This window comes from Hydractinia symbiolongicarpus, chromosome 7 (genome assembly GCF_029227915.1).
Source record: "Hydractinia symbiolongicarpus strain clone_291-10 chromosome 7, HSymV2.1, whole genome shotgun sequence".
NCBI classification, from domain to species: Eukaryota; Metazoa; Cnidaria; class Hydrozoa; order Anthoathecata; family Hydractiniidae; genus Hydractinia; species Hydractinia symbiolongicarpus.
Genome location: NC_079881.1, coordinates 8,656,126 through 8,668,392, shown reverse-complemented (window position 1 = coordinate 8,668,392; position 12,267 = coordinate 8,656,126). Strand labels below are relative to the sequence as shown.

General features: G+C 33.0%; 1 protein-coding gene across 1 annotated transcript; it reads right to left on the bottom strand.

Moving 5' to 3' along the window:
- Nucleotides 1–76: 76 nt before the first annotated feature.
- Nucleotides 77–11,949, bottom strand: LOC130649390 (adenylosuccinate lyase-like). The gene is given in 11 exon segments (XM_057455662.1): nt 77–330; nt 1,951–2,127; nt 5,135–5,315; nt 5,762–5,979; nt 6,280–6,417; nt 6,869–7,040; nt 7,374–7,453; nt 7,957–8,001; nt 9,284–9,487; nt 11,757–11,795; nt 11,797–11,949. Coding segments are annotated over 11 exon segments (1,452 nt in total). The 5' UTR covers nt 11,908–11,949; the 3' UTR covers nt 77–243.
- Nucleotides 11,950–12,267: the final 318 nt, after the last annotated feature.

Sequence of the window (12,267 nt, the reverse complement as noted above, 5' to 3'; positions counted from 1 at the left end):
CAACCTTTCTTGCAAACAGCCCAAAATAAAACATGACGTAACTTTTTTTCCTAAAAACAAAACAGGACTAGAAGAGTATTATAAATCTATATATTCTGGAAAAATATTTCTAATTCATAGGGTTTATTTATTTGCTATATTTTGTTTGTTTTTTGTTCTCACCGTGTAGATATTTGCAGTCTCGAGTAAACATCTACAAATGAAGGTGGAAGAGCGTATTTTGATCACAAGTAATTTTCCATTTCAAACGTTCACCTCGGCTGTTCCCTCCAGCTGTTCTTTATAGTCAGCCAAAGCATATGCGACATCATTCTTAATGAATTTAATTACCTAAAAAACAAAGGTCGTTGCTTACTTTTTTTTAAATAAAGGGGGGCCCATAGCAACATATTATGTTGAACAGTCTTGTATCAATCAACACAATTTTTTCAGTACGTTATCCAGCGAGTCCGGTCCGAGGAAGATATTTTCGCTTAAAAAAAGCTGTGTGTGTTGATAGTTCTACAGAAAATCGCTAAATAAAATGCTATTCTTTGTATTAAAACTTTTTATGCAATAAATATAGTACGTTGCAATCAATGCAAGGAATTTATAGCAGTGCAAATTGATTACTTTAAAATTTAACATGCGGGCAAATATAAATATTTTGACCGGCACGAGTAGATAAGACAATCAATTATAAAAATTAGCCGTTAATCTCCCTTTTCTTTGTCTTTAATTCTATACATTTCAGTTGAGGTTAATACATTCATCTACCCCTGGTTCATGTTGTGTACATGATTTTTAAGCTAAAAGACAGGGTTTTTTGAACTTAAAATGGTTTCCAGAAAGAACCAATGGACCTTTCCAGCACAACCTTCGCGTACACGTTTTTTTATAAGAAACGCATTTAAGAGCAACACCAGGCAAATACCAACTACATAGCAACATAGAGCTCAGCTACACTCTTTATCATCGTCAGAGTTCTTATTCATTGTAGTTTAAAGCACTTTTTACACTGACTTGTTTTAGTCAAGCAACACTATGATCTGAAAGAATTAACATTTAGCTGCTTCTAAAAAAATAGACATGTAATCTGGTGTAAATATGATCCGAAAGTGAAATTTGTGATCGAGTTGAAAAGTCAACATCTTATAATTTTATAACTCATGGCTGTTTAATACCTTTTTCAGGGGAAATATTTACATAGAAAAATTGAAACATTTACTTATATTAATGCCAGAACTTTTCGCGCATCGCGTCATGCGCAAAACTTCCATTTGCAGCTTAATCAACTCCAGATATTTCGCGGGGATTTATTTTCGCGATTACTTTTTCTGTAAGCAAAGAAAACTCGAGCTTTTCAAATAGAAACAGATTAAGATGAATTAGGACAAACTTTGAACAAAACATGCTTTTTAAAGATGATCACCTGAAAAAAAACATGAACTTAGCCAGCCAATATAAATCTCACAAGAATTTGTCAGATAAACACTGAAATTCCAGAACTTTCCAGGACATTTATACAGTACTACTAGGATTTATAACATAAGAATTCCGGGTCGTTCTATGATAGCTACTTAAGCTAAAATTTCCTAGAGTTAGACCTTCCAAATATTTCCAGACAAGAAGAAGAACAAACCCTCAACATTATAAGCTAAACGAATGGGTGAAATTATGAATTAACAATTTAAATGATGAGATCAAAATTGACAATATAACTCCCTAAAATAACTAATGGAGGTTAAGACTAAAATTTCAGAATTTTCCAGAACAAATTTCACTTTCCTGGACTTTCCAGGACGCTGGCAACCCTGATTTACATTCGAAAAAAAAAACGGAAAAAAATAAGATGTCAATTCATGCATTTCGCAAAAATCACCGACATTATAATATTGTACCCCTTGTACGAAGTTATAGTGACCCTATTGCGCATGCGTTAAAATTTTAACAAAACAAAAGAAATATCACCTGTTGCGGTGCTCGACCAATGAACGTTTTAGCGTCTAATAGCTTGTCAAGATCAGCATGGATTGGCTGAAAATAATCACATGACTTGATTAATTCAACCAAATTGTTGTCGCGCCCATACTCCTTTACTTCTTTCGATGCAAGTTGGGACAATTTGCGGATCTCTTCGTGACAATCCTGAAGTGAAATACAAAATAAATGTATTTAAAAAAAAATTCAATATGATAACAACATATTAGCTTCACATTATTTTTTATTTTAAAATTTGCTTTTTCTACAAAAACCATAGAAACAGTACATTTGTTACATGACATATAAGGAATTGGAAATTATGCAAATTCTTTAAGGTATATAAGGTTGGGGTATTGTTAATACAAAAATCTACACATATATACGAAATTTCAAGTACAGTACAAATTCGAATGGCGTTAATTTGAAAATCGTCCCATCCTTTACAAGACTCTTTTGTTTACTGCTGCTTAATTCGAACATCTGTGTATTCGAACATATTTCCGATTTTTTGCGAGTTCGAATTTGTGCATGTGTAGTTGTTACTAACACTAAGATGCTCACTTCTAAACCATTTAAACATTTTTGCAGGTGTTAACGGATGCGCAAACTCAAATATTTTCTTACTTTAAAAAATATTTCCCTTTAGGAAATAAATTTTCGCTAGAATAAAGATGTACGTATGTCATGAGGATTTAACGTCAAAATTAAGAAGCTAATGTCAATGATTGGTAATTTGACGTCATATACTGTAAAGGTACAAAACACAATAATGTTTCTATAGAGTATCATATAAAAGAGATGCACAATGTATGTTTTTGGAGCAATTGGGCAATTGAAAAAACGCCGTACAATTATTTTTTCACTTAAATATTTAGTTAAAAAGTAAAATTTTTCTTTATCTCGGATTGGCAAAGTAAATTATTTGTAGCTACTTGTTTTTACTTCTGACACACGTTGGTTCGTTAATTTTATAAATAAATGAATATAAAAAAATTCGATAATTTGATTGGTTTACAACTTATTAAAACAGGGCTTTGTATGAAGCCATACTACCGGTTTGGGAAGCCATTATTAAAATGGTAACATAAAAACGTAAATAAATAAAAACATTTCCATGCACACAAAAAATATAAAAGTAGCCCACCTAAAACCATCTTTTCGTTTCAATTCATATAAACAATGATTCGAATTTGTTTTGTGAACTTAAAATGTTTAAAATCGAACGGTCTTAAATTCCAAAAGTATAAAAATAGAACATGCGTTTCTATCAAAACCGGTCAGTATCCGTTTAAACCTAACCTAAACCGCCGTCATCTTATATTTGTGATATTCGTCCTCATGGTGTCTCATATATGGTGTCTCGCTTATAACAGTTCTTCATTAAAATACATACGAACAAAACTATACATTTCATCAATCAGGTGATCGTCGGAAGTTTTTCGAATTTCGAAAAAATTAAGCGAAATTGATTAAAACCGCGTTCGCTGTCTTTTTTAACATCTTTAGAAGGGTTGGAGCGACCACTTTCAGGAAACACCTTACAAGCAGTTAGAGATAAAAAAAAAAGTAAAATGAGAATTACAATACTTGCAATGGGGATTATCAAAAATGTGTATATAGAACTAGCAGTAAAAACCAGCGTCTTACTACATGTGTACGGACTGGTAGTTTCGGCGCTACCATGGCCGTGTAAAAAAACATTACCAGAAATACTTGTGTAAGTGAAGAATTAATCGAAAAGCAAGAGCAATAAAAACAGTAGCTTAGCGTGCTTGTGTAAAAAAAAGCGTTAATTAAAATGCAATTAAAGTGGGACTTTGAAAGAGATAAAATTTGAGTGGCAAAAAATAAACACACATGGTCCTTTCATCGGCTACTATCCTGATGCTTAGAAAAGTTTTATGATTGTCAAACCTATGTATTTTGAACAAGCAAAGCTGTTATTTGCGGACAGTGAAATTACCGTAACAGTCGAAAGGTGGGTGCAATTGCGGGTGGGTGAACTACGTTGAGAAGAAAGTAAAAGCTTGGGTGGAAGAAATACGTGTTTTGTCCACGATTGCAAAAATTTATCCAGAATATGCATATGCAGCCTTTCTCCATCATTTACAACATAAATTTACATACATCATGAGAATAATTGACAACACATCAGATCTGTTTATACCTTTCGAAGATCCTATCCGACAATTATTACTGCCGGCTTTGTTTAACGGCTACGTCTGCAATGATTTGGAATGTAAGTGTTTTTCCTTCCAGCAAAATTGAGAGGGATAGGAATTTTTTATTCCTACAGAACGATGCTCAATTGAGTATGAAAATTCTCGTTTGTTTACTGCTGACATGGTAGAGAAAGTTTGCGCAACCGCACAGAAACAAAAACGGGTGCTCAATACCATCAAGGACAGCAAAAGTAACCGCTACTTAAAGAGACTGCATGAAGTAAAAGAAGAGCTGAAGTGTGATGCCACTAGACTCAGAGCTCTTGAAGATTCTTTGGAGAAAGGAGCATTTAATTGGTTGTCGACTTTGCCAATTAAAGCACATGGTTTTACGCTAAATAAATAAGCATTCTGCGACTGTTTGGATTTACGCTATATCCTGCTCAGGATTTCACCAGTACGATGTGTGCGCAATAAACCGTTTACTGTTGAGCAAGACCTATGGTTTTCCTCAAAACTAACTGGATTGTAATAAAAATAAAGAAGAATGAAAGAGTAACCATCTTATTATAGGATTAACGTAATTTTGGACGCTGAGACGAAACATAAGATTTAAAACAGTTACTTTTTTTAAATATACAAAGATGTTTAAATGACCAATCACAACAAGAAATAACAAACGATGCAAAAAAAATCTACGGAAATGGTGCATTTTACAACCTGACATTATAAACAGATTATATTTCGTAAAGGCACACATTACTTGACCATAACTCTAATAATTAATGCACTTGTAAGACTTTACAATTGGTAAAATATACCCATATGGAAAGGATAGGATCGGAGGTTTTGATGTAAAAGAAATTTCAGTGGTTATCTTCAAAACAACAAAGTATTTGGCAGCTAAATTCTCATACGTATATCGTATTGCCATACAAAATGTGAGTCGACTGAATAAATTATTCACTCGCTCTATCAGTAAGGTTACATCATTACAAAGAAGATCCTACCTGTCTATTGCCACCTGCTTTCACCATTTCCATGATGACATTCTCCGTAGCCATAAACGGCAACTCTTGGTTGACATGACGACCAATTACACAGGGATAAACCACTAAACCTTCAGTGATATTTTGCAAAGTATTTAAGATGACATCAGCCGTTAAAAACGCTTCAGAAATACACAATCGCCTGAAATAAAAGCAACGTAAAAATCAAGGCGATGTAGCTGTATGCGGGTATTTAACTACGATACAATGCTTCTACTACGTTAAAAAATATTTTAAACTTCACAATAAGCGTAATACTTTAGATTAAAAATCATTATATCTTTTATAAAATGATTACAGCAGAAACCCAGATAAACGGCTAGGGCGTTGATTTTTACACATGGGCGTTGATGTTTTCACATGGGCGTTAATTTAAGAAGGCGTTGCAAAAATGTTAATGCAATAGAAGTAACAGCGAAGATTTAAAAGGTATTATCTTGGGTTTTTTTCGAAACAAGATGTCTTGATTTTATAACGAATTTCTTGAACCTTCTTCTTCATCGAAAATCGCTTTTTAAATGACTGCTTACTTTCACAGGGCTAGCCCACAACGCACCAAAAAGATCCAGAACTACAAAAATTACATACCTATTGGAACTGTCATCAAGCGTTCTTTCCAACCACTGAACAGCTGCTGTGTTTTGTGCGTCCGCCACTAATGTCATCAAATGTCTCGATAAACCACAACATCTCTCGCTTCTCATCGGATTGCGTTTATAAGCCATGGCACTTGATCCGATTTGATTTTTTTCAAAAGGTTCCTCGATTTCTTTCATGCTCGCAAGAAGGCGGATGTCAGTGCAGATCTAAAAGCAAAAGATAATCATCTGCAAAGAAGAATATTTCATACTTCCCCTGAGGTACTAAATTAAGGGTCGTAACTAGCACCTGTCAGTTTTGATGACTTAAAAGTTAGGTCAAGCCTGTCCAGTATCGTCATGCGAGAAAAAAGGGTACCCAAGACCCTGAACAAGGATGCAAACTTATTTTCAGGTCAAGTTTATTGTGTTAACATTACTAGTAAGTCAAAGCACTCATACAACAAAACGTATTGCCCCTTCAGCAGAACTGGTTGAAGGGGTAATACAAACTCAAAACACACGTACCTTATGAATACTAGCACCCATTCCTCCAAGGGTTGAGAGAACAGTGTAATCGAATTTCCTTGGGTACGTTTGACCAGTGACCGTGTAAGTTTTTGTAAATCCAGCAAATTGAGTTACCAATTCATCCAACTTCTCGACCTAAAATATACAATCACGTTTTTTCTTTACACAAAATTATGAACCGGTGTACAATATTTGAAACTGTTTATATAGAAGATGTGAAAAAAGTGATCGAATCTTAACTATGATATAGGTACATGGTGTTTTTGAGGCGCACGCTAAAATATAGATATTCTAAAGCTGTCAGAACATCACAAAATCAAATTGTAGATGAGAAATTGCAAAATAATTTGCCCAAATTGCGAGTTAAGCGCAAAAGGTTTAATAAAACTTAAACACATTTTAGTACTATCGCATCAAAATTTTTGTATCTTTTACTTTTGCGGCCTTTCAAAATTACTGACAGTGCAATTTTTTATGATTTAGCTATTTAAATGAAATTTAGGTTTAAGTCACTCGTGGGCAGCAATCAGGAATTACAGAAACAAAGATAGAAAGAAGAAAGAGTTAGTTAAACAATACTACATACCTTATCGTGGTCGCCATCGAATAAAGTGAGGAAACTAGCCTGAGTTCCAGTGGTACCTTTTACACCGCGAAACTTCATCTCATTCTTTAATTTCGATAGACTTTCTAGGTCCATCATCAAGTCTGATATCCACAAGCACGCTCTCTTTCCTACCGTTGTTAACTGAGCAGGCCTAATAAAAGGAAGTTGAATAAACAAGACAAATAAAAACGTGCATTTAAAGTCAAAATACCTGATTTTTATCATTGCTAAAATATATTGTCTACGCTACCATCCTAGTCTAAGCAGATCGGTGAACGGACGTATAGAGTGCTGAAATAGAAACCTTTATATGGAGCAAAGGAAGGCAAGACTGAAGCTATTATGAACATTGAAAAAAAACTTAGGGACTAATATCTAGCGATACTGCTATGCATGGTTAATTGTGTAGAAAAAAGCACAAGAAAAACAGAAACGGTAAACTAGCTTTTACAACCGTGAATACTAAGGTGAAACTTTTACCCACTGGAAATGTGTAAATCCAAGACAAGGAAGGTCTTTGTGATGCAAAGCAAACTTTGACAAGCGGTCTATGCATCGCGCAAGCTAAAACATAACAACAACAGTATATTCTTTAATATTGATAACTAGTCGTTAGCCTGTTGAAATTTCACAGGAGTTTGCCTGTCACAGCAAGCCAATAAAACTATATCGCATTTGTTATTTGTTGCATCAAGATTTCGTGCGTAGATAACACCGTTACATACAGCAAACGGACAACGGCTATCATATCGAGGTAATTTACATTGGAAGTATACATAGAAATGGTCATATAGCTATGAAAACCTAACACTTTCTGGTAAACATTCAAAAAGAAATTAGTAGAGATGCCTTAGGCGATTTTCTTGTTAGTAGTTGCTGCACTTTAGGTAATGATTACAGAAGGCAGGCTGTTAATTGTGTGGACTTCGTTTCGCGAAACAGCTACAACTAATTGGATTTACTCCTGATTGTAACAATCTGGGTTGGGAGGTTTGTTTTTAAATTGCTTTTTAGAAGGTGGTCGATGGTAAGCTGAACTCAAGACTTTTGAAGCAGATATTTCCTACCTTCGGCAAGATAATGTTGATAGCATCTCGTATGATTATAAGATCCTAGAAATGTTGAGTGTAATGATTACTATCAATTAAAAAGATAATGCACGTTAAAACACCACTAGTGGCACAAAAAAACACACCACTCATAGCAGAAATCACCAAAATGGAAAAATATTTTACGTTAAATTAAGTAGAATATTAATATTTTTCTATTTCAAAAATTTCCCCTAATATATATATATATATTGTCACCTTCCTGCCTTCAATTAGGCTAAAAAACAGCTTGTAAGAAAGGATAAGATAAAAGGGTAAAATAGCTGAAAGCAGGATATAAATACATCCTCTTTTCTATGCAGTATAGTATATAGTTATATTAAAACCAATAAGATCAAAACAAAAAAAATACAAGCAAACAAAATTTAAGATAAAAAAAATATCCAGTCAAAGAAAGTAGACCCTAAAATTAGAATGCACATATTAAAGCCCCAGAATGTACGTATATAAGGACAAGAATGTACAAATATAAAGACAAGGATGTATATATAAGAACAAGAATGCATATATTCGAGGCTAAGAATGCATACATTTAAGGACAAGAATGCACATACGTAAAGCCAAGAATGCACCTACTCAAGGAAAAGAATGCATACATTTAACCCTAAGAATGCACATATTTAAGACCAAAATTTAGCAAATTATTTCTAGGGGATGTTAAAGATGCGAACCAAAGTTTGTAAAAAAGACTTCTTAATAATTTCATTATTTTTTAATAAATTTTACGAAAAAATCCTGCATGTATAATTCATATACAGTAAATAGGTAACGGTGTATTACACCTCAGTAAATAAAAACGCTTATTTTGTAACAGAATTCCCTTCATACTCATACACTTAATCAAAACTACCTTATATTTGTTTTTTTTCACAAAAATTAAAAGTCTTAAGTTTGCCACAAACCTTACTAATCTTTAGAAAACAACACTAAGCTTTGTTAAGTCAGAAAAGATAACTTTTTAAAAAATGCGATTCAATTAAAAAGCTCAAAGGTATTAAACAGTTAAACCATAAAAATTGATGCAACATCTTTTAATTAATACACATCTCAAAGTGGTTTTCACAGATTTTCAGTTAGGGAGGCAAGGTTTTAAAATTTTCTAGTGACTAAAAGGCCATAGTTGGAGTCTACTGAGCACATTTTTTTTCGAAATTGCAACTACGAACCATCCCCCCCTCCATTGACCACGCCCCTTCCTTTTGTTCATTACTCTTATTTAAAACTTGATTTCTCGTATCATTGCATTCACTACCGCATTTTAATGTTTATGCAAAAACTCACTCACTGCATTATCACCAACATAACAGGAGGTGCAACCTAGATGAATAATCGGAGCCGCTTTCGGTGCCGCCACTCCAAATGTGTACACATGAGCCATAACATCGTGGCGACGTGATTTTTCTTCAGCTGCAGCCATTTCATAATCGATGTTGTCAATGTTCTTCTCCATCTCATCCAGTTGTTTATCTGTGATTGTAATACCTAGTTTCTGGGAAAAAATTACATTTTACGATTAACCTAAAATATGTTGGCATTCACATATGAATTTTTTTAGCCCACATTCAGGTAACAATTTGGAGGCAGGCTTGTATTACACAAACCACAGGGGCGGATTTAAACTAGGTCAACCCTGTCACGCAACCTAGTAAAAAATGCCGAGGATCAAAATCGAAATCTGTCGAATTTACCCGGAATGTGAAGATCGAAATATTCCGCCTTGTTTTCTCATAACGCGAAATGGATCAACTTTTGTTGACCTGACCTGTGTTAGCCAGTCTTGGCTCTAGGTTATCCCGTGAGGCTTTTACTGTGGACTAGAATTAACCTATGTAGGCTTGACTTATAAGTCAGAATTTTTTGAACAAACCTGTCAAAATAGTTTCTATGTATTGATAAGGCTTGTAGGAATTTTAGTATAAATATCAGTAGGGCATGTGAAAGACTCTTTCCGTTCTCAACATGGCTTGCGAGAGCGTGTGAAGTTAGTGAGGATTTTGATGAGCTACCTCAAATTTAAGCTAAATTAATTAAAAAGGTTAAATATAATTCTGGTTTTGCATGTTCTGACGTGTTGCAAAAACAACTTACTTAAGAAATTCCTATGGAGAGTATACCTTCCTGCCTGTGTGAAATCAAAGAAGGATAGTTGTGCAATTACGTTAAAGTGAGTTGTTTATGCTTATCTTTTGTTGTGTCTATAATAGCTATGCGTTTTTGTTACTCTCACCACTAAATTTTTAAAATCCATGTATTTTATCAGGTAAGAATTATTTGATATGTAAGTAAGAATAGTGTGCTGGCTAAGCTAGCTAGCTATCCCAATTTCTTGGTGCTGATTTTGATCTCTTTTTGATTGGTGCTGACTTTCACTAGCTATCAAGAAAGCTGGCTACACAAAATGGTGCTCTGATTAGAGTGCTTTTTTTCGCCAGCAACAAAAAACCGTTGTCCTGCTTTGCAAATTTTTTCCATAAGGGGCTGCACACTCAACTCCTGTTCTTTTGGAAAAAGGGAGACTAAAATAACTTCTATCAGATGAAAAGATATTCCTCACAGGATTTTTTTTATATCTTTTGCAGAAAAGTTGTCAAAAGTTTATTGTTGCTTGCACTAAACAGTCAGGATGAACTTAAGTTCAACTTTTTGGTTTTCTCACACAAAACAACAACCAATTATTTTCTTCAAAATGAAAAACTGCAACTAATCAGACTCTCCAAAAAGAAATTCAAATTCAAGAAATTGAATATACATATATATATATATATATACCATATATTTAACTTGTATACTTTATATGTATACCTGATGATCGCATGATGCGTGAAACTTTAAGTTGTATACAAGTCGTATTTACTTTTTAACCTTACCAATATTATATATATATATATATACATATATATATACATATATATATACATATATATATATATATATATATATATATATATATATATATATATATATATATACATATATACATATATATATATATATATATATATATATATACATATATACATATATATATATACATATATATATACATATATATATACATATATATATATATATATATATATATATATATACATATAATATATATATATATATATATATATATATATATGTATGTGAGTGTCCTCACTTCTTAGGACATATTTCGAATCCTATTGCTATCTTGCTGATGGATAACTTAGTTCATGTGGAAGAAGGCCGTAGTAATACCCTTGTCGCCACCCCTTCCCCCTTCCTTGGACTACTACAGGCTTGTGTAAAGGACTGCTTAGTAAAAAAACAATAAAATTGTACATTTTGTTGACGGATGAGCGAACTAAAAAAAGGGAATAAAAATATAAAAAGAAATAGAAAGAAAGAAAGAAAGAAAGAAAGAAAGAAAGAAAGAAAGAAAGAAAGAAAGAAAGAAAGAAAGAAAGAAAGAAAGAAAGAAAGAAAGAAAGAAAGAAAGAAAGAAAGAAAGAAAGAAAGAAAGAAAGAAAGAAAGAAAGAAAGAAAGAAAGAAAGAAAGAAAGAAAGAAAGAAAGAAAGAAAGAAAGAAAGAAAGAAAGAAAGAAAGAAAGAAAGAAAGAAAGAAAGAAAGAAAGAAAGAAAGAAAGAAAGAAAGAAAGAAAGAAAGAAAGAAAGAAAGAAAGAAAGAAAGAAAGAAAGAAAGAAAGAAAGAAAGAAAGAAAGAAAGAAAGAAAGAAAGAAAGAAAGAAAGAAAGAAAGAAAGAAAGAAAGAAAGAAAGAAAAATAAGTACCTGTTCAGCTTTAGCAAGAATCCACCACAGCAAGAATCCACCACAGCTTCCTCCATGTTGAAAATTTTTTATGGTTCGAAAAATTGTAACCCATTTCTTTGCTAGCATAACGAGATGTCAGTTGACTTTGGTACTGCATTTGTGGATCCATTGCTACTTTATACCTTCTACAAGATAAGGCTTTTAATTCAGTGATATAATAAAAGGATATAGCTATCTTGACAAGTATAATATGCAAAAACAATCCTGACTGAATTTGATAAGAAAATCTTTCTTTTTAACTGTGTGCCTTAAAAGAACTCACATGCCCTCCATCGTTATTGTTAATGTGATAAAAAATGGAGTAGATTGTTACCTTATAGAGGAAAGGCTTAAATGCAAACGTGAATAGTAAAAAATCAAAACAGAGATAAATATTTATCTATAAAGTCTTCTTGCAAGAAGAATAGATTGCATATAAGCATACCATATGTAAAAAATTTAATAGATGTCAAAGTGTAAACCGTACAAT